This window comes from Microcaecilia unicolor, chromosome 3 (assembly GCF_901765095.1).
Source record: "Microcaecilia unicolor chromosome 3, aMicUni1.1, whole genome shotgun sequence".
Classification (NCBI taxonomy): Eukaryota; Metazoa; Chordata; class Amphibia; order Gymnophiona; family Siphonopidae; genus Microcaecilia; species Microcaecilia unicolor.
Genome location: NC_044033.1, coordinates 242,252,222 through 242,271,631, shown reverse-complemented (window position 1 = coordinate 242,271,631; position 19,410 = coordinate 242,252,222). Strand labels below are relative to the sequence as shown.

Here is a 19,410-nt window from a genome sequence, read left to right as displayed (position 1 = left end):
CTTTCGAGAGGAGGAACAGGCACGATAGCCCTATCCTTAGCAGGTCTCACAAACACTGCAGAACCGCTGTCCTCTTGGCCCACGATACACAGCAGGACTCCAGAAAAAAGTCTGTGATGGGAGAGAAGAATTCTAGCTTGTAACCTTCTCGCACCACATCGAGGACCCACTAGTCCCAAGTAATTCTGGCCCACTCTGGAAGAAACAGAAAAAGCTGACCACCGATCTGCTCTCCTCCCGAGTGGACCTGCACCCCTTCATTGGGAGGCTGAGAAGGAGCCCCCTGATGAGAGGGGGATCCAGCCGGACGCTTCTCGTTGCGAAAGGAAGAACGCTGCCCAAAACGAGGACGCTGAAAGGCTGCATTGGACCGCCTCGGGTGATACCGTCGCGTCTCTCTGAAACCTGACCTTGAGGCTCCCTGCCTGGAAGTAGACTTGGGTGTATCCTCTGGAAGACTCTGAGATTTGTAATCCCCCAAATCTTTTCTAGGTCTTCCCCAAAAAGCAATTTCCCGCGGAAAGACAATTTAATGAGCCGTTGCTTAGAGGCCAAATCTGCGGCCCAATGACGGAGCCACAGAAGACGCCGAGAGGAAACGTTCAAGGCCATGAGTTTGGCCGAAGCACGGACCAAATCATACAAGGCATCCACCAAGTACGCCAGCCCAATATCCATCAGCGACATCTGAGGAGTTCCCAGCATATCAGACTCCAAAATCGAATCCATGACAGAATGTAGCCAACTGAGACAAGCTCTAGCCGCATAAGAACTACAAACCAAAGCTTGAAGTGTCAGAGGCCTCTAGCGGTCCGTCTTGCATATCCTTAAGTGCCACACCACCTTCCACTGGAAGAGTAGTCTTCCTAGTGACCGCCGTCACCAGGGCATCCACCCTAGGTAGAGCAAACTGCTCTAAATAGTCCGCTGAAACCGGATACAGCCTGGCCATAGCCCTGGCTACTTTCAGACCCCCATCCGGATCCGTCCACTGGGCCGAAATCAACTCTTCAATAGCTTCATGTACCGGAAAGGCCTTAGAAGGTCATCTGGTACTAGCCATCTTGGGGTTGTCTGTGAGAAGTGGCAACCTCAGGGTCCTCTATATTCAGGGCTTCCAGCGCCTGAGATATAAAGGAGGACAGCTCCTCCTTATGGAAAATCCTCAAGGCGGAAGAGTCCTCCGGTTGGTCAGTGAGGACACCGTCCTCCATGTCCTCTACCCCCCCGTCTGCTCTGAGAGAGCCACCACACAGGAAGCTGCAGGCGACCGTATGCAGGACCCCTACTCAGACCCCCAAAAAAGCCTAGGCATTTTAAGGGAGGAGAAATCCTCTGGGGAAAAACCCCAAATCTCTTGGTTACCCCCAGACCCCCTGAGAGAATCAAAGGCCGAAGCTGTCGCAGCCACATGACGGGGGGGGGGGGGGGGGGGGGTAAGGCCCTTTTCAACAAAAACCCGGTGGAGTAGCAAAATAAACTCTGGCGAAAACCCCTCCCCCAAAATGGAGGTCACAGCCATGGCACCTGCACCACCGCCCACAGTGCCTGACGCTCCCCCCCCCCCCCCCGACTCCCCTATCAGCGGAGAAGAAGCTTTGCCCGGAGCCGGCTCCACGAAAGATTGCAAAATGGCGTGAGAATCGCCAGGCTCTGGGCGAGAAAGCACGCTTTCGAGGGAGGCCACCTGCCAATACAGCGCACCCCGCGCTGCAAAGGCCCACTGCTGAACGCCGTTTCCCGCATTGGGAACAGCATTTTACCGCCTCCACTGCCATCACCCGTTCCCGAACAGGAACCCAGCAGGACTTACCCCGGACCAGGAAAGCGCAGGAACTGACAGTTGAGCTGAAGAAAAAAAAACTCTCTGACTCCACTTCGAGACAGGCTCAGACAAGCAGGCAACAGAAAACAGGACTTGCTAACATAAACCTGCTCTCAGCAAAAACACACTTCCCTGTGCTTCTCTGGTCTCTTTTAAATAAATTCTGTGGTTCTCTTTTTTTTTTTTAGTGAGGAGGCAGAAACAAACAGGGAAGGAAAGGAACAGCAAAAGCCTGTTCAGAAGGAATTTGAGTTGCAGCAGGGACCCAGCAACTGCGTATGCTGCCAAAGGGGACACCACCAGTCCGCCACCCCCGGCTCAAACTGGCCACCGGCCCAGGAGCACCCTCAGAGACCTTGGGCTCAGGAGCTGGAGAAAAAGCCGTCCACCACCTGCTGAGATAGAGACATACTAAATGAGGAAGGAGCTGGCCGTCTGGCATCACTGCGTTTAGTTTGTTTATCTCTATCTCCACCTGCTGGTAGGCGGACTTAACCCACTAGTTCCTGGATTCATCTGCTGCAAGTGACAAGGAACCATCGATATTCATATTTCTAATGGTTTATTTGAGTCCTATGAAAACGAATAAGCACAAAACAAATTTATTTTTCTAAGAACGTTTATTGATTTTTTATTTTGATTGAATTTTCTACTGTATGGGTCCTATTGGTATTTGGATCTTTTTATTTGCTTCCCAGTGAATTGTAATGAATTATTCCTCTTAAGATTTGATTTGTAGTATAAACCTACAGATGAGAAGAACAAGGGGTCTTTTATTATGGAGAATATAGGTTGATGGGGAAGGAAATACAACAAGGAATATAAATCAGAAAAATATGTTAATGCTAGTGGGCAAATTCATAGTGTTCTACAATAAACTGGAAGATTTCTGTTATATGATGAAGATGTTTTGACAAAATAGGAAAAAGTTGTACCTGACATGGAAATAATTTATAACTACAGCAATTAATACTACCCTTATAGTTTTTATATATGCTTTACATTCCACTTTTATCTTTCAAATTGGTGCACATCTGTGAAGGTGGGTAGGAAGCCTCTGTGTGCGTATAGAGACTTCACAACATCCTGAAAATTATAAACTATCACTTCTTTCTGAAAATAACATTCCTCAATCAAACATTATTACCTTCCATGGTAAAAGGTACAAAACGTTCTCATTTTCTGAGCTCCACGTGGTGGTATGTCCAGAACTAGAACTGATCATGTTATGCAGTGCATGTGCCAGGGCATAAACAATATTGTATATATTATAGCTGCTCCCAAGGAGTACGATGTCACAGTGGAAGAAGAAGTTAGATATTTCATCACTGCTGCAGGATCGCTGGATGCTCTTGGGGCATCGGTTGTTACAAAGGTCCTTCCACCATTCCTCTGTCAATGAATCACTTGGAAATAGAGCAGGATTCACCTCACGAATAAATTTATGAAAGCTTGGAATATTCTTCTTTCCTGCAGTGAAAACTAAGATGTTTTTCCTTTCAACATTGTATGAGGGTGAGGAAACTATCCATTCAGCTTTGATGATCCAGACCTTTCCAGGTATTTCCCAAATGAGTGTATTTCTTATAAACTGTATGTAGTCTCTATTACAATACAAAATAATCACTTTAGATGAAGATTTAATGATGGTGTTGTAAATATCATCTAAATTTTCAACCCTCAGTGAAGTGAACTGATGGAAAATCTCTGTGAATTCAGTGCAACCTCCAATCTGCTCAATCCCTTCTCTCAGAATGTGCACAGCCCTCATGCTGTTTTCATCACTGCATGCGACGATACCAACCCAGGTCCAGCCAAAATGCTTTAATAATTTGACTATCCCAGCACAGAGGTGCAGCTCACTGGGCACAGTCCGGTACAAAAAAGGAAACTTTACTGTGTTGCTGATGTCAAGATTCCCTGAGGTATAACTGATCTGTGGAAAGTAAAAGATTCAATTCATTACCACCTTAGTCGTAAGATTGCATTTCATTCACATCCTATATAATAATTCTCACCTCCAACGTTCTGAGGCTGCCTGGAACCGTGGGTCCCTTGGAGATGGTCTGCTAAGTGCGGTAGATAACACTGACGTCATCGAATCCAATGAAGTGGCACGCGCTGGGTTCGTAACAGGCCCCGCCCTCGCATCAAAACGTCATTACATCAGAGGGCGGGGCCTGTAACGAACCCTCTCTCTCTCTCTCTCTCGCACTAAGCCTAACAAAAGAAACTTCCCCCGAGATTGCCGCCCCCGCAACCCACCCTCTCGGTTGCAGCCTGCAGGCGCTCAGTCAGACAGACAGTCAGTCGTCAGTCCCGAGCAACGCCAGCCACCCATCAGCACATGGGGGTCGACGGCGCTGGGGAGCGCACGAGCTGGCTGGCAGGCAGAGCTTGCGTACATCGCGTTGGTGTATAGTGAAAGAGCGTGGGCTACCATTAGGATGAGGTATGCGGAGGACAGCTGGGAGATGCAGAGGCAGCAGCGGGGAGGGCACTGCGAAGTTGAAGAGCAAACCTCTCTCTTACACACACAAACTCACTCTCTCTCTCTGACACACACACTCACTCTCTCTCTCAGCCCCCCCCCCCCCCAACACACACAGCATGTTAGCAGCAAATACACATCGGAGCATCGCTCAGCCCCATACAGAGGAAACCCACAAACCTCTGTCATTCATACCCCCCCCAACTCTCTTAACCAAACACCCCCCCGCACACACACATACAGCATATTAGCAGCAAAGAGACATCAGAGCATCACTCAGCCCCATACAGAGGAAACCGACAAACCTCTCTCATTCACACACACACACACACACACACTCTCTCTCTCAACCAAACACCCCCCCCCCCCACATACACACAGAGCATATTAGCAGCAAAGAGACATCAGAGCATCACTCAGCCCCATACAGAGGAAACCCACAAATCTCTCTCATTCACACACACATACTCTCTCTCAACCAAACACCCCCCCCCCCCCCCCAGACGCATGCACAGAAACTTGAACAGATGATTATTCAGCAAGCAACACCGGCGCAGACAAGAACAGAACTTTGGCTGTCTGGGGTTGGGGTCCCCGTCAGCACAGGTATGCAACGGCGGCGGGGGATGGTTTTCGACGGGAAGGGGGGTCAACAGGGTCACGGAAGGGGGGTCCAGGGGTCAGTAACGTGGAGGGGTGTTGAAATCGGAGGGAGGGGGGAGTCTGGAACTCGGTGGGAGGGGCGTGAGGGGGCCTTGAACTGGGTGGGTGGGTGGGAGGGAGGGAGGCCTTGAACTGGAAGAGAGGGAGGCCTTGAACTCGGAGGGGACAGAGCGAGACAGTGAGGGAGGGTGGGGGATTGCCTTGCTAGCGCCCGTTTCCTTTCATAACGAAACGGGCCTTTTTTTACTAGTATTATATATTTAGAACATAATTATACTGTAAAGAGTGGAGGAGAAAAAGTATTGGATGAAAAGCTGTACTAATCTGCAGGCAAGAAATATAGGACTCCAAGCACACCAAGGAATCAGAACAAAAAAGCACAAGTTGATCTCCAGTAACAGGATAACTGGAACTTCTTTACTGAAAGGACACGACAAGGGTCATGTTTCGGTGACCAATCGCCTGCATCAGGGGTCACTAAATTGCAGAATTCTTTTATAAAAAATGGAGTCTTACATATACTATACTAGGAAAGGTACAAGAAACAAATTCCCTCTTCTAGTCAGGAGGATAAAAAATGTGTAGTTCTGTAAAAATCTAAAATTACTATCACTTTATAAAACATCCCTATCTCTGTCCATTCCCAAATGTATGTAGATATTTAGGCAGATTTGAGTATTTATATTTGCACACTTTGTAGCAGATTCTATATATGGCGCCTAGATTTCCCCAGGGAATATGCACATAACTTAATTGGTGTAACAAGCCAATCAGCATTTTTAACAGCACTTAACAAGCAATAATTAGCACTAATTGGCAGTTATCACAATTTATGTGCGGAAATTGCTAAACATATTCTATAAAGAACTGAGCCTAAATTATAAAGTACACAGTTCAAAATAAACACACATAGTTTAAAAGGGGCATTCCAAAATTTCCTCATGTAATTATAGAATAGGGGTTAGTCCACCTAAATCTGCATGTGCAGATTGACATTAGGTTTTCACTGGCATAAATGGATGCATTCAGATTTAGGCGCTACAGTGTTGACTAATCGTATTCTATAAACTACACTTAAATCTTATGGAATACACTTAGTTCTGCGTGGATGTTTTATTTATTTATTTATTATCTCATTTGTACCCCACAGTTTCCCAACAGTGTCAGGCTCAATGTGGCTTACAGTGCACCACAGAGGCAGATGCCAATGCAGTAAAATGTAGCTAATTCAGCAGAAAAACCTACACGAGATAATGGGGAAGAGTGGGAATGGACGGAAGGAGTAGGGAAACCTGGAGGTTAAGAGGGAAGGGGAATGTGTCCAAAATGTCTCTAGATCGATGCGCTTCCAACAGTGGAGGCCATCTATAGAATCTGGCTCTATATACACTATGAAATCATGGTGGGTACTATTAAGCTAGTTGAAATTTTGTAAGAGATCATTTTTTTTACATACATGACTAGGATAATAATATTTACACATGTTCTCCCTGTGTTCAGCAAGTTATTCATTATATAATTACCTCAAAGGGTCAGATTCTATGTATGGTGTCTAAAAAATCCACACAAAACTGTTCCCTGTACTGATACCTGTGCTAGTTAACATGTTTATAAATTATCTGGACATCGTAATGATGAGTGAGTTGATTAAATTTGCTGAGGACACAAAACTATTCAAAGTTGTCAAAACACATGCGGCCTTTGAAAAATTTCTGGAAGACCTTAGGAAACTGGAATAATCAGTACCCAAACGGCAGATGAAATTTAATATAGACAAATGCAAAGTGATGGTCATTGGGAAGAATAATCTGAATCATAGTTATCTGATGCTAGGGTCCACTTTAGGAATCAGCACTCAAGAAAAATACCTAGGTGTAATTGTAGACACTACGCTGAAATCTTCTGCCCAGTTTGCGATGGCAGCCAAAAAAAAGTAAAGAGGATGCTAGGAATTATTAGTAGAGGGATGCAAAATAAGAGCAAAAATATTATAATCCCTGTGTATTTCTCCATGATGCAATCTCTCCTTGAGTATTGTGTTCAGTTCTAATTGCGGTATCTCAAAAAGATATAGTGAATTAGAAAAGGTTCAAAGAAGAGCAACCAAAATGATAGAGACTACGGAACTGCTGTCATATTAGTAAAGGTTAAAGAGGATAGTAGTCTTACACTTGGAAAAAAGATGGCTGAAGGAGAATATGATTAGGGTCTACAGAATCCTGTGTGGTGTGGAGCAGGTGGAGGTGAATTGATTTTTCACTCATTTAAAATGTACAAAGATCAGGGGACACTCAATGAAATTGCATGGAAATACTTTTAAAACAAATAGGAGGAAATATCAGCCACTGAAAGAATAGTTAAGCTCTGGAATTTGTTGCCAGAGGATGTGGTAACAGCAGTTAGCAAAACTGGGTTTCAAAATGTTTAGGACAAGTTCCTAGAGGAAATGTCCTTAGCATGTTTTTGAGATGGATACGGGGGAAGCCACTGCTTGCCCTGGGATTAGTAGCATGGAATGGTGCTACTATTTAGATTTTAGCCAAGCACTTGTGACCTAGATTGGCCACTGCTTGAAGCAAGATATTGGGCTAAATGGACCATTGGTTTGACCCAGTATGATTATGGTTATGTCCTTATGTTATGTTCTTAAGTTCAGGGAGGAACTGGTGCAGATGTTTCTGCTGCACAGACATCAAGGATGATTATATCAGCTACACCTCTGCCTCACTTCCCTCCTGAGGCCCCTGTTCTTCCTCTAGAGAGGTCTTTGATGCCATCACCTCAAGTATCAATATCGACCCATATGGTGCCATTCTCTACATTTGGGGAGGAAGCTTCCCTAGAGTCTGCGAGTAGGGCTATATCTCAGAACCATCCTTATGGTTTGACCCATTCTCTATTTGTTTAAGTCATAACTGAAGATACTGCTTTTTTAAAAGGTTGGGTTTTTTCAATTTTATTATTTATGCCTCTATTGTTCTCAGGATTTATTATTAATTTACTATGACTATTGTATGTTAAATATGATTGTTCTGCTATACAACCTTTCTGTTTCCCTCATGGATTTTGATATGTCCTTCACAGAGGATGAGCTGAGGTATTGCATAGACCTGGCATAAGTGGCTGCATCAAAGGGGACAGAGCAGGTCAGAGGGACAGCAAGAAACATATTTTAAGTTAGATGAGAGATTGAAAGAGATGGAGAGATGCAGAACTATGAAGGCGGGATGAGGAAGGGTGTGCAGGAGAAATGCTTCTGGGCAAAGAATAGCAGCAGCAGCTAAGAAATTCAGTGAGCTTCCCGTTCTTGCCTCCTCCTCCTCCTCCCTAGACTGGCTCTATGTAACATTTAGGTGCCCCAAATTACATCCACCCTAGAGCTCATGCAAATGCGGATGCCAACATGTGGTAGGGAGGTGCGTAACTTACAATATTCTGTCAGTTAAGTGCAGAAATGGGAGCTCCATTATGTCCCTCCCAAGCTCCTCCCCTGTGTATGTCTCACTTGCAATTATGCACTATGTAAATTAAGCAGGTTTTCCCAGAATAGCGCTTCGGTACCCTGCTAGTACTTACATATATTCTAAACATTTCGTCATGCAGTGGGTTAGTGCCCAGTTTACAGAATTGATCTTTTAAGGCTCTTGGATATGGAAGAATAAAGCTGTTATGGGTTTATCAGGGCACAAATCCCCGGATTCTATAAATGGTGACTAAAGTTCTTCACACAAATCAGCACACGTTGCCAATTTGCACATGGAACTTAATTGGTTAACAAGCCAATCAGCGCCAATAACTGGATGTTGAAAAGTAATTTTCAGTACTAATTAGCACTAATTCAGATTTACACATAAAGCTCGCTAAGCATATTCTATAAAGTGATACATGACACACAAAGCTTTTTATTCACTCAGTCCATCATATTTGTCTAACCTCATTATCCCTTATACACCAACTCGGACACTTCGGTCGCTGGCGGACAACAGACTTGTAATCCCTTCTCCATCCAAGGCTAGATGGGAATCAACACGATCATCTGCATTTTTTTTCCTTGCTCCGTCTCTTTGGAATTGTCTCCCTAAAGAACTTAGGCTTGAGGACTCCTACACTCACTTTCGTAAAGCTGTAAAAACATATCTTTTTCGAGAGTCAGTTGAAACAAATGTTTAGAATATGAAACAAAACAAAAACAAAAAAAATGTGTGTGTATGTATATATGCACATATATAGATATATGTATGTGTATGTGTATATATAGGTATATCTATATTAGTAATGAAGCTTTTTAGCGTTATGTTTTATTAATGTTTTTATGGCTATTGCCGTGAAATCTGTATGTGTACCGACTTTTTGCAGTGCTTTCAGAGTGTTGTTTATTTACTATTTAATGCTATTTTAATGTTATTTTATATTGTAAACCATTCTGATTTACTTCTGTAATAAGTGACGGTCTAGTAAATGAATAAATGATAAACGATAAACATGTAAATTGGACCACACAAATCTCAAAAGGGAGTTCGGTAATGGGTGAGTAGTTTGTATCATAATTATTTCATGCTGTCACAGTACTTTCCAATGGGATAAGAGGAATAGAGATGGCCAAAGAGAAGGGCACAAGAAGAAATCCATTCAGAGGTCCATCTATCAATCAGTTTGGGCTTTATTTGTCACAACCTCTCAACAAACATTACATGAAGAGCTGTCATAGGTCTTTTAGGCACCTTATGTTAGGTAATGAAATGGAAGTTGGGCACCCAATGGAGGTACAACAAAATGGTATTTTAAAAAACACCTATACTTACATAAGTACCATCCTAGCAACTGGGAACGAAAATGGTGGAAGACCCCCAGCAGTTACTACCTGAACAATTTTAACCTGCATTAAAAGTTATAATGCAATTAATGGTCCCAGTCCTGACCTTCTGCTCCCTGCTGATGACCCACTTACACGACTGGTCACTTATCGACCAGACCAATTGCCATCCAGCATTGTCCCATCTCTACCCCTTATCCCAATAATCACCACAATCTGTTTCCCTTTTCGTTCCCCCTCCTACTTACTCAATTATTGGTCAACTGGCCCACTGCTTCCTGAGGTCAGCATGTCAGCAACATTATCACAAATCAGAAAGCAAGCATAGGGACATTGCACTGTATATGCCATTGATGGTCCCACAAATGGAAAGTTACTTCAGAGCTGATGCAACTTCCTGCAGCTGTGGTGCACACAGCAGTAGTCTGGTTACAAATTCTTACAGCAAACTCATTAATTTTCCCGATTGAAACAAAGCATAATATCAGATAGCTTGACTTAAATTTCCTAGAAATAAAGATGAATTGTTTTAACTAAACCCAAGTCAAAAGGAGAATAAAATAAACAGCCATACAACCTTTTCTGTCAGATAAGACACCAATTAAGGATCCTCTTCCAGGGAACAGCAGCTGCTGGAGTATAACTTACTATTACTGTGACTGACAGAGCCAGCTGTGGACTGGGGAACTGAGGAAATGAGTTCAATTCCCACTTCAGGCACAGGCAGCTCCTTGTGACTCTGGGCAAGTCACTTAACCCTCCATTGCCCCATGTAAGCCGCATTGAGCCTGCCATGAGTGGGAAAGCGCGGGGTACAAATGTAACAAAAAAAATGCACAGAGCAGTGCCCCATGCTTTCCTTCAGTTTGCTGCTGCCACCATGGAGACAAGGGGAAGCAATGGACTTGTTAATATAGACGGTGAACAAGTAAGTAAGAGGGGATAGGAAAGGGAGAAAAATGGAGGACTGCAGGATGGTGGTGATGGTGACAAGGAGAGGAAAATATGGAAGAATGCTAGATGGGAGTGAAAAAGGCAGAAAAACAGGCAATATTGGATGGATGTGGTAGGGGGAGGAGAGATGAGACAATTCTGGATGTGATGGGAAATATGGAGAGGTGGTGCTGGATGATGAAGGTGTGAAGTAAAATTAAGATATCATCTGACCTGTGGGTAGTGGAATATTCTGGACAGGCTGGAAAATTCACTCGATTGCTCCGTTGGAAGACCTTCAATTACAGCAGCCAGTGGTCCAGATGTTTTGCAGATGTAATTTGGGATCCCAGTGTCCAATCCTGAAAATATATTCATGGCTGCTGTATACGTTAAGAATAAATTGCCTGAAGGGTTATAAAAGTGTAAACCCAGCGTGAGGTTGGGTAAGAGCTCCGAGCTGTTGTTAATCTCCTCCACCGCAGACACAAAGGCCAGGAAGTTGTAATAGTTCAATGATACATGACTTTAAGGATAATAAATGACAGATAATATGAAATTAGCATCAAACTAAAAATATAGAAACAGAGACATTAATAGTAGGCATGAGTGAAATAGGGTTATGATTAGGGTTAGAAAGGAGGTTGTTATATATTTGCTGGCTAACATGATGAAGAAATGCACACTTCAGGTTTAGCACAAGATAAGCACATTTCATTCTTCTCTCTCTCTCTAACTTCTCCCATGTTTTTCCTACTGTTCAGTAGATACATCTACACCCTACCCACATGCACACAGCCTTAGTCACTAGTTTCTGGAACCTCTGTTTCTCGGTCCATCCATATGCATCTGACTTGATACATAAACTCATCATTGAAGATTAAGCAGGGGCCAGAGGAAACTGACTCAGGAAGTAGCATCAGGGGGAGATGGCATGGCTGGAAATATAGGTGGAGGATCCCTACCTACACCAGTAAAAATTATGCCTTACCTATGATGGATCAACTGGAAGTGTTAGTGGAAGTTCATATGCAATGCAGTTGAAGATGTGTCCCAGACTGTGAAGAGTTAGTAAATATAGAAATGGGGAGAGAAGAAAGCAGAAAGGAAAGGGGATAGAAGAAATGGGTAAGAAAGAGAAGCCTTAAAAGGAAAGAGACAAAGAGGTGAGGCTGGAGAATAGCGGGTAGTTAGTGTAGGGAGGGAGAGAAGGGAGAAGTGAGAAAAACAGATGCAAAGCAGGAAGGGACAGACTAGAACCCCCATATGCCTCCTGAAAAGTCCCACTAAATGCTGACCCTTCTTGCATTCACAATATCCCATATTCACACAACTCACACAATTAACATGCAAAAAATAAAAAAAACTACAGAAAACACGTGTTTTTGTGAGATTTGCATACTTGCAAATAAATTTACAAAATGTGACCAATCTCTGTAAAACTTTTGTATCTTCCCCATTGCAAGTGAATGAAATTGAAATGTATTACTTCTAGCCCGGCCTTATCCAGGGTGAGGTAATATAGAAACATACATAATTGGTGATGTAAATTCAGAATTTATGACTTTCTGTGATGCAAAAACACGCAGAGCAGCATATGAAGATGAGTTACAGGTCAAGTTTTCACAAAAAGACCACAAAACTTCAATGTGGTGAATCTGACAATTCTAAAGTTTTATGCAAAAGTTTATCAAACTTATTTTTCAAGGTTGCTTTGGCTGACTTTACCCAAAATGTCAGAAAACTCACAGAAAACCCCATAGATTAGTACATCAGTGCCTGAAATTTCTGTTCATACAACCGTCAAATAAAAAGTGGGAAGTGGACCAATGACTCCAGGGAAACCGGACTATGGTGGTAAAGGAAATAACTTTATTCACAGACTCGACACAGTACTGTGTTTCGGCCACAGGCCTGCCTCAGGAGTCTAAAATATAAAAACAATAAAAACTTACAACATACATGCAAACACTATATGTAAAAAAAAGAAAAATAATTTACATGCAAACACTATATATAAAAAAGGAAGAAAAATAATTTTTAAAGTATATGTATTTTTAAGTTCTGCACAATTATGTTACTCTAATTTTTAAACAATTATAAGTACAACATCCAAGTATTACACAAAGAATATGATATAACATAAAAAAAATGGAAAATGAATTAAAAAAAATTATATATAAATGTAAGTTATGCACAATTATGTTACTCTAATTTTTAAACAACAATTATAAATACAATATCCAAATATTATGCAGGATTTATTTTTATATGCAGTATGTATTTTTTGACATTGTGATCTAACACACAAAAAAAATATTCGAAATATGTCCAAAAAACATCATAACTTGAATTGTGTGTAATTAAAGTAAAAAAACATATATAAAATATATTAAAAACATCATAACATGTTTTATGTGATTAAAGTAAAAAAATGTGATTATAGTAAACATAACCAAAATGGTTTCAGAGATATATTAACCATTATAAAAAATGGATGATTATGAAAAATCATGAAACATGAACTTTGTAAACAATAAAAAATAAAAAAAACTATGTGAGCAATAATAAGTGTATGTTTTATGGTAAAAAAAAACCAGAAAAAAGAAAAGAATAAATGAAGGCAAAAAGGGGGAAGAAAAAAGAAGAAAAATGAACATATCTCTATAAATAATTCTCACCTCCAACATTCTGAAGCTCAGTCTGTGGCAGGGAAACATTGAAGCCCTGCACTGTTGGTAGGCTAGGCTGTCAGCACCACTCACTGTCACTCATAGACATGCCCTCAGCCATGCCCCTTCCTCATATAATTCGCAACCCCAACGTTCTAATGAAGCTGCAACTTCCGAGGTGGTCTAGATTGGAATTTTTCCCCATGAGTGTGTGCCCCGCCCTCGCATCACAACGTAATGACACTCGACTGGCGAAACAGACAACGCACACCACTCCGAACACAGTCGCCGCTGCCTACAGTCCGAACCCATCCCCCGCACACCTCCAACACCCAGCATGAAGTCACCAGCCCGACGCACAGCAACAAACAGCGACCTAGGCAGGAGGAGAAGTAGGGAAACATGTGTGTTTCCCTACTCCTCCCCCTGCCTAGGAATCGCTGGATGGATACAGGGAGAGGGGACCCTGGCACATACTATCATTCTCACACACACACTCTCACCCAATCTCACTCTCTCTCTGTCACACACACACACACTCGCACATTCACTCTCTCTCACACAGTCACTCTCACACACTCTCTCTCAAACATACACACTCCGAGGAAAACCTTGCTAGCGCCCGTTTCCTTTCAAACAGAAACGGGCTTTTTTTACTAGTTACTTTCATAAAAACCCATTAATAAATGGTAATATGTATTGATGTAAAAATGGTAATATGTATTGATGTAAAAATCACAAAAAAGTGGGGATGTTTATAGAAAGTGTATTGGATCATGGGAACTGTGTGGTAGTAGCAGATATTTCCTACGCAGTTATAGCAAATATTTACTATACGAGCCATAATATGATGACTATGAACATGATGGTTATAAGAAAGGTGAACAGACCTTGAATCGAACCTTGAAGCTTAAGAATGAAAATGATACCGGGAAGTCTGTAAAATGAAACGGGTACATAAGCTTAAAAAACGGTATAAGATAAAACGATAAGAATAGTTATCTATCTGTACAAAGCTATGTCAGAAGTATATTTTTATGGGCAAACCGAATAAACAAATATAGAATATAAAATCTATGATGATAAAAACATGTGGAATGAATTGAATATATTGAACGTGAAAAGTATTAACTTTAAACAGAAGAACATACCTTGATAAACACTTTAATGATATACTGTAGACAGTGTAGCATCTCTCTCTGGTATACATAAGACAAAACAGTGTGTGCAGATTTGCAAGGGAGTTAAATACATTAAATTTGGCGCCAAAAAGAACCGGAAATGAGGTAAAATAACGGTAACTTGTACATAATGGGTTAATTTAGAAGTAATTAAAGGGTGATTGGTTGTTACAAATGCGATGTTACATTGTAGTGACACTTGAAATTGACATGTGTGTAAGCCAATCGGAAGGCTGAATGGGAGGGAAATAACAAGTGTGATGTTAGATTATATCTAAGCCAATTGAAGGGCTAAATGGGGGGAAAATGACAAGTGAATGAATGAATGAATCAATCAATCAATCAATCAGTATCTTAATAAGGGAAATTGTGTGACTACCTAGCTTCAGTACCGAAAAAGAAACTTTTTATTAGACAAAATTAAAAAACAAAAACATTTTTATATATAAAAAGTTTGTATTTTTCAAGTGCATACAACACTAGAATCTCACATATCGTCTATAATGCATTTATTAATCGTAATGACAATAAAATTATTGACAAAATTATATAATAAGATGATATATGGCAAAGATAACACTTGAGTTTGGCATCTGCCTCAACAATTCCAAGAACTTACTTAAAAGAAATGTTGAATTTAAGAGAAATGGGCAAACAATCCCTCTTTCTTAATAATAAAAACGGAATAGTTTGGCCATCTATCTTTACTTCCCCAAAATGATTTTTAATTTAAACAATCGTCCATATTGTTTTAAGGACTCGTATACTATTTGATAATGCTCTATGGATTGTAATTACATAGAAAAGGGATATATGTATTGATGATATATATGTTAAGATGTAATAAGTGATGTCAAATAAAAAGTATATATGTAAAAAATGCAATAAAAATGGAAAAATGTGGCCATCTGTCTTTACTTCCAAAAAAAGATCTTAATTTTTGAATTTAAAAGTAGAATCAATTGTCCATATTTTGTTAAGGCCTCGTATGCTGTTTGATGATACATAAGAAAATCAAAATGGATATATGTAATGACAATATATATATGATAAGATATAATAAGTTATGACAAATAAAAAGAATTTATATAAAAAAGGAATAGCGTGGCCGTCTATCTTTACTTCCCCAAAATGATTTTGAGTTTTAATTTAAAAATGGAATCAATCATACCATATTGTTTTAAGGACTCGAATACTAATGTTCTATTGTAGTTACATAGAAAATCAAAAGGAATATACTTATTGACAATATGATAAGATGTAATAAGTTATATCAAATGAAAAAAATGTATATATGAAAAATATAATAAAAACGGAATAGTGTGGCAATCTGTCTTTACTTTTCAAAATTGATTTTAATTTTTGAATTTAAAAGTAGAATCAATCATCCATAGTTTTAAGGACTGTATACCGTATGATAATACTCTATGGATTGTAGTTACATAGGAAATATGTATTGACAATATAAATGATGAGATATATTAAGTGATGACAAATGAAGAAAATGAAAAAATATAATATAATATAAAATATAATATAATAAAATAAAAAAAATTATTAAAAATCAAAGAAACAAAAAAACAAAACAAAAACAAAATAAAAAAAATAAATAAATGAGAAATAAACAATGATAGGTGATACATAAAAATGAGAAATAGACATTGAATGAAGAATATGCAGAGAGTAGAAAATATAAATAATATGAAATATATATATAAAAAATAATACAAAAATAAATACAAAAACATATAAAAAATGAAAAGTAAAAAATATATAGAACCCTAAATAGAGAATAAGAATATAAACAAAAAAATGAATAATAATCAATGAAGTAAAAAATAAAATAAGAAAAAAATAAAACATATGAAAAATATAATATGTCAAAACAAAATATAACATTGTATGTTGTAAGTTGAATATTAATGTTGTATAAATAAAAATAATAAAATATGAAACATTACATTATATGTTATGAAAAAATACATATATTGTAATGAAGGATATGAAAAATACAATATGTCAAAACAAAATATAACATAGTATGTTGTAAGCTGAATATTGATGTTGTATAAATAAAAAATAAAATATGAAACATTACATTATATGTTAAGAACAAAATACATACATTGTAAAAAAAATATGTGTTATATGTATAGATTAATGGTATACATGAATAAAATATGTATTGTTTATGATAAAAATTAATAAAAAATAAATAAAAATGAATTAACTTGGGTTAAACTTTCAACAAAAATTGTGCAAAAAATTTGATTTCCAATTATGGATTGAATATAATATGTGATTATACAATGTTAACATTTTTAGAACATTATTGATAAATTAAATAAAGGGAATACATTAAAAACTACACACAAGACTTGATATTTTTAACAACTCTGCACTTATGATTGAAAACCTAAATAAGCAAAAATATTATCCTTGTTTGCTGTAAAACCCTCCTAAAGGATACATATTGATAAGTTGAATTAAACAAATAAAAAAAACCCAAGATCAGACAGGAGACTTAAAATAATAACAACTATGTGCATGTGGTAAAAGACCTAAATAAGTGGGAATATGGTCCTCATTTGCTGTATATCCCTCATAAATAGACTAAAAAATCTATTTCATTATTGAGACCCTTTGGAACAAGGGTTTCTAAATCAAAAATTAGTTTTTGTTCCTCTCTTAATAGCTGTCTATCGATATTGCCTCTTCTTCTACTAGTGTGAAGTACTTTGAAGACGAGATATCATGGTTGGCGGTAATCCAATGGCTGACGAGAGGGGCACTTTCGATTCTTCTATTGATACAATTTCTATGTTCTATCATTCTTGTTTTAATTGCTCTGATCGTCTTCCCTATATATAACATGGGGCATGGGCATTGTATAATGTAAATCACAGATGAGGTGTTACTATTTATTTTATTGCATTTGTATCCCACATTTCCCACCTATTTGCAGACTCAATGTGGCTTACAGAGTCTTGTTATGACATTAACATTACAGGATATCAGATACAATTAGTGATGTATTAAGATTAAGTATCTGAAGAATGGTTTAGATGAAATGACTTGAGAATGTGTGGATGTGAAAAAAACATCGTATCAATGGAATGGCTGCACACACTACATTTGCCGCAGCGGCGATGGCCATAGTTGGTTGGATGTTCACCTATTTCTGGTAGATAGGAAGGTACCAGATGTTCTCTGAGGTTCTTATTCCTAGAATAAGCTACCACTAGATTTTTATCTTTCAAGTAGTCTAACCTTCTCAGAATACGCCAGTTACGTCTTATGGCTCTTTGTATGTCTTTCGATAGATGAGAATATCATACGACAAGATGGATATAAGAAAGCACTATCTAAAGATAGAGGTACACTACTACAACCCATCAGTCATAGAGAAGCTCCTGACATTGTATGCACTCTCAGATATTCTCATCTATCGAAAGACATACAAAGAGCCATAAGACATACAACCGAACAGATTGTGTGGTTTTAGATGTAACTGGATATTCAGGCATACAATTCACAACTTATGTGCTGTCAAGAGCCAGAAAAGAACTTTACTCCAGATGCAGTTAATGACATATAAAGTACTGCTGTATTTATAAATGTGCAGTGATAGAAAAACAGCCTACACTACAGATTGCTACATCAAGTGTGTTTGTCTCCCTTATTGTCAGGTAACATGGTAACATAGTAAATGATGACAGATAAAAGACCTGTACGGTCCATCCAGTCTGCCCAACAAGATAAACTCATTTTACATGGTATGCGATACTTTATATATATACCCGAGTTTGATTTGTCCTTGCCTTTCTCAGGGCACAGACCGTAGAAGTCTGTCCAGCATTGTTCTTGTACTAAGTTCTGAAGCTAACGTTGAAGCCCCTTAAAATTTACATTCAAGCCCATCCCTATCTATTCAGTCACGATCAGGGCATAGACCGTAGAAGTCTGGCCAACTCCCGTTTTGTCACCATTTTTCCAGATGGTGGCAGTTGAAGAGGACACTGCAGCAGGCCTCCCTAAACCAGTTAAATATTGGTTCTGGGGGGGGGGGGGGTGGTGAAAGCACACAAGTGCTTTGGCTTATATTACTCTGGATCAGATATCTTCCAGGAATGCCTGCCTTAGCTGACATAAAGATTCTAGACCAAAGAAGAAATAAAAAAAAGAATGCAAAAATGTATCACATTTTTTTGCATTGGGAACAATTTCTGATTCATTGGGTTTTTGTGGGATTGTATGATATCCTTGTTACTCTTTACAATAGACTATCTCTACTTCAGGAAGCAGGTGAAAACTTGGCTCTTCAACCAGGCCTTTAATGGAAGAAGTAACTAACTTGTTAGTCTCACTCACACACACACACACACACACAAGGAGTGACACGGGCTGCACAAACTGCAGCAGGACATGTTTATCCACTCCTACCCTAGCTGAGATAATATTTAACCGTCTCTCTGACCTCATGGGCAACTTTCTTTAAATCAGTCACTTTACTTTCTAACTCTTCCTACTTTCTTACCTATCCATATGTTATGTCTTTGTTTTACCCTTCACTATCAATTATAATGTTCTATTACGTATTGTGTTGACATTATAAGTAGTATACTATGCCATTCTTTGTATTGTTATTTGAATATTTTTACTGCTGTAATTGCCTATTGCTCATGTTTGATCTATTCTTACTGTACACCACCTTGAGTGAATTCCTTCAAAAAGACGGTAAATAAATCCTAATACATAAATAACAGTTCACTGTGGAAATTTCATACTGAAATCCTTACTGCATCAGCAGAAATGTTAGCACAGGATAGTCA

General features: G+C 39.3%; 1 protein-coding gene across 1 annotated transcript in view; it reads right to left on the bottom strand.

Moving 5' to 3' along the window:
• LOC115464522 (vomeronasal type-2 receptor 26-like) overlaps positions 1 to 19,123 on the bottom strand; it is a 47,478-nt gene extending 28,355 nt beyond the window's left edge. The window contains exons 1-3 of the mRNA XM_030194886.1: positions 19,116 to 19,123; positions 10,960 to 11,251; positions 2,973 to 3,761 (exon numbers count right to left, since the gene is read on the bottom strand). Of these exons, the coding sequence (XP_030050746.1) occupies positions 2,973 to 3,761; positions 10,960 to 11,251; positions 19,116 to 19,123 (1,089 nt within the window). The remainder of the gene's footprint in view (positions 1 to 2,972; positions 3,762 to 10,959; positions 11,252 to 19,115) is intronic.
• Positions 19,124 to 19,410: the final 287 nt, after the last annotated feature.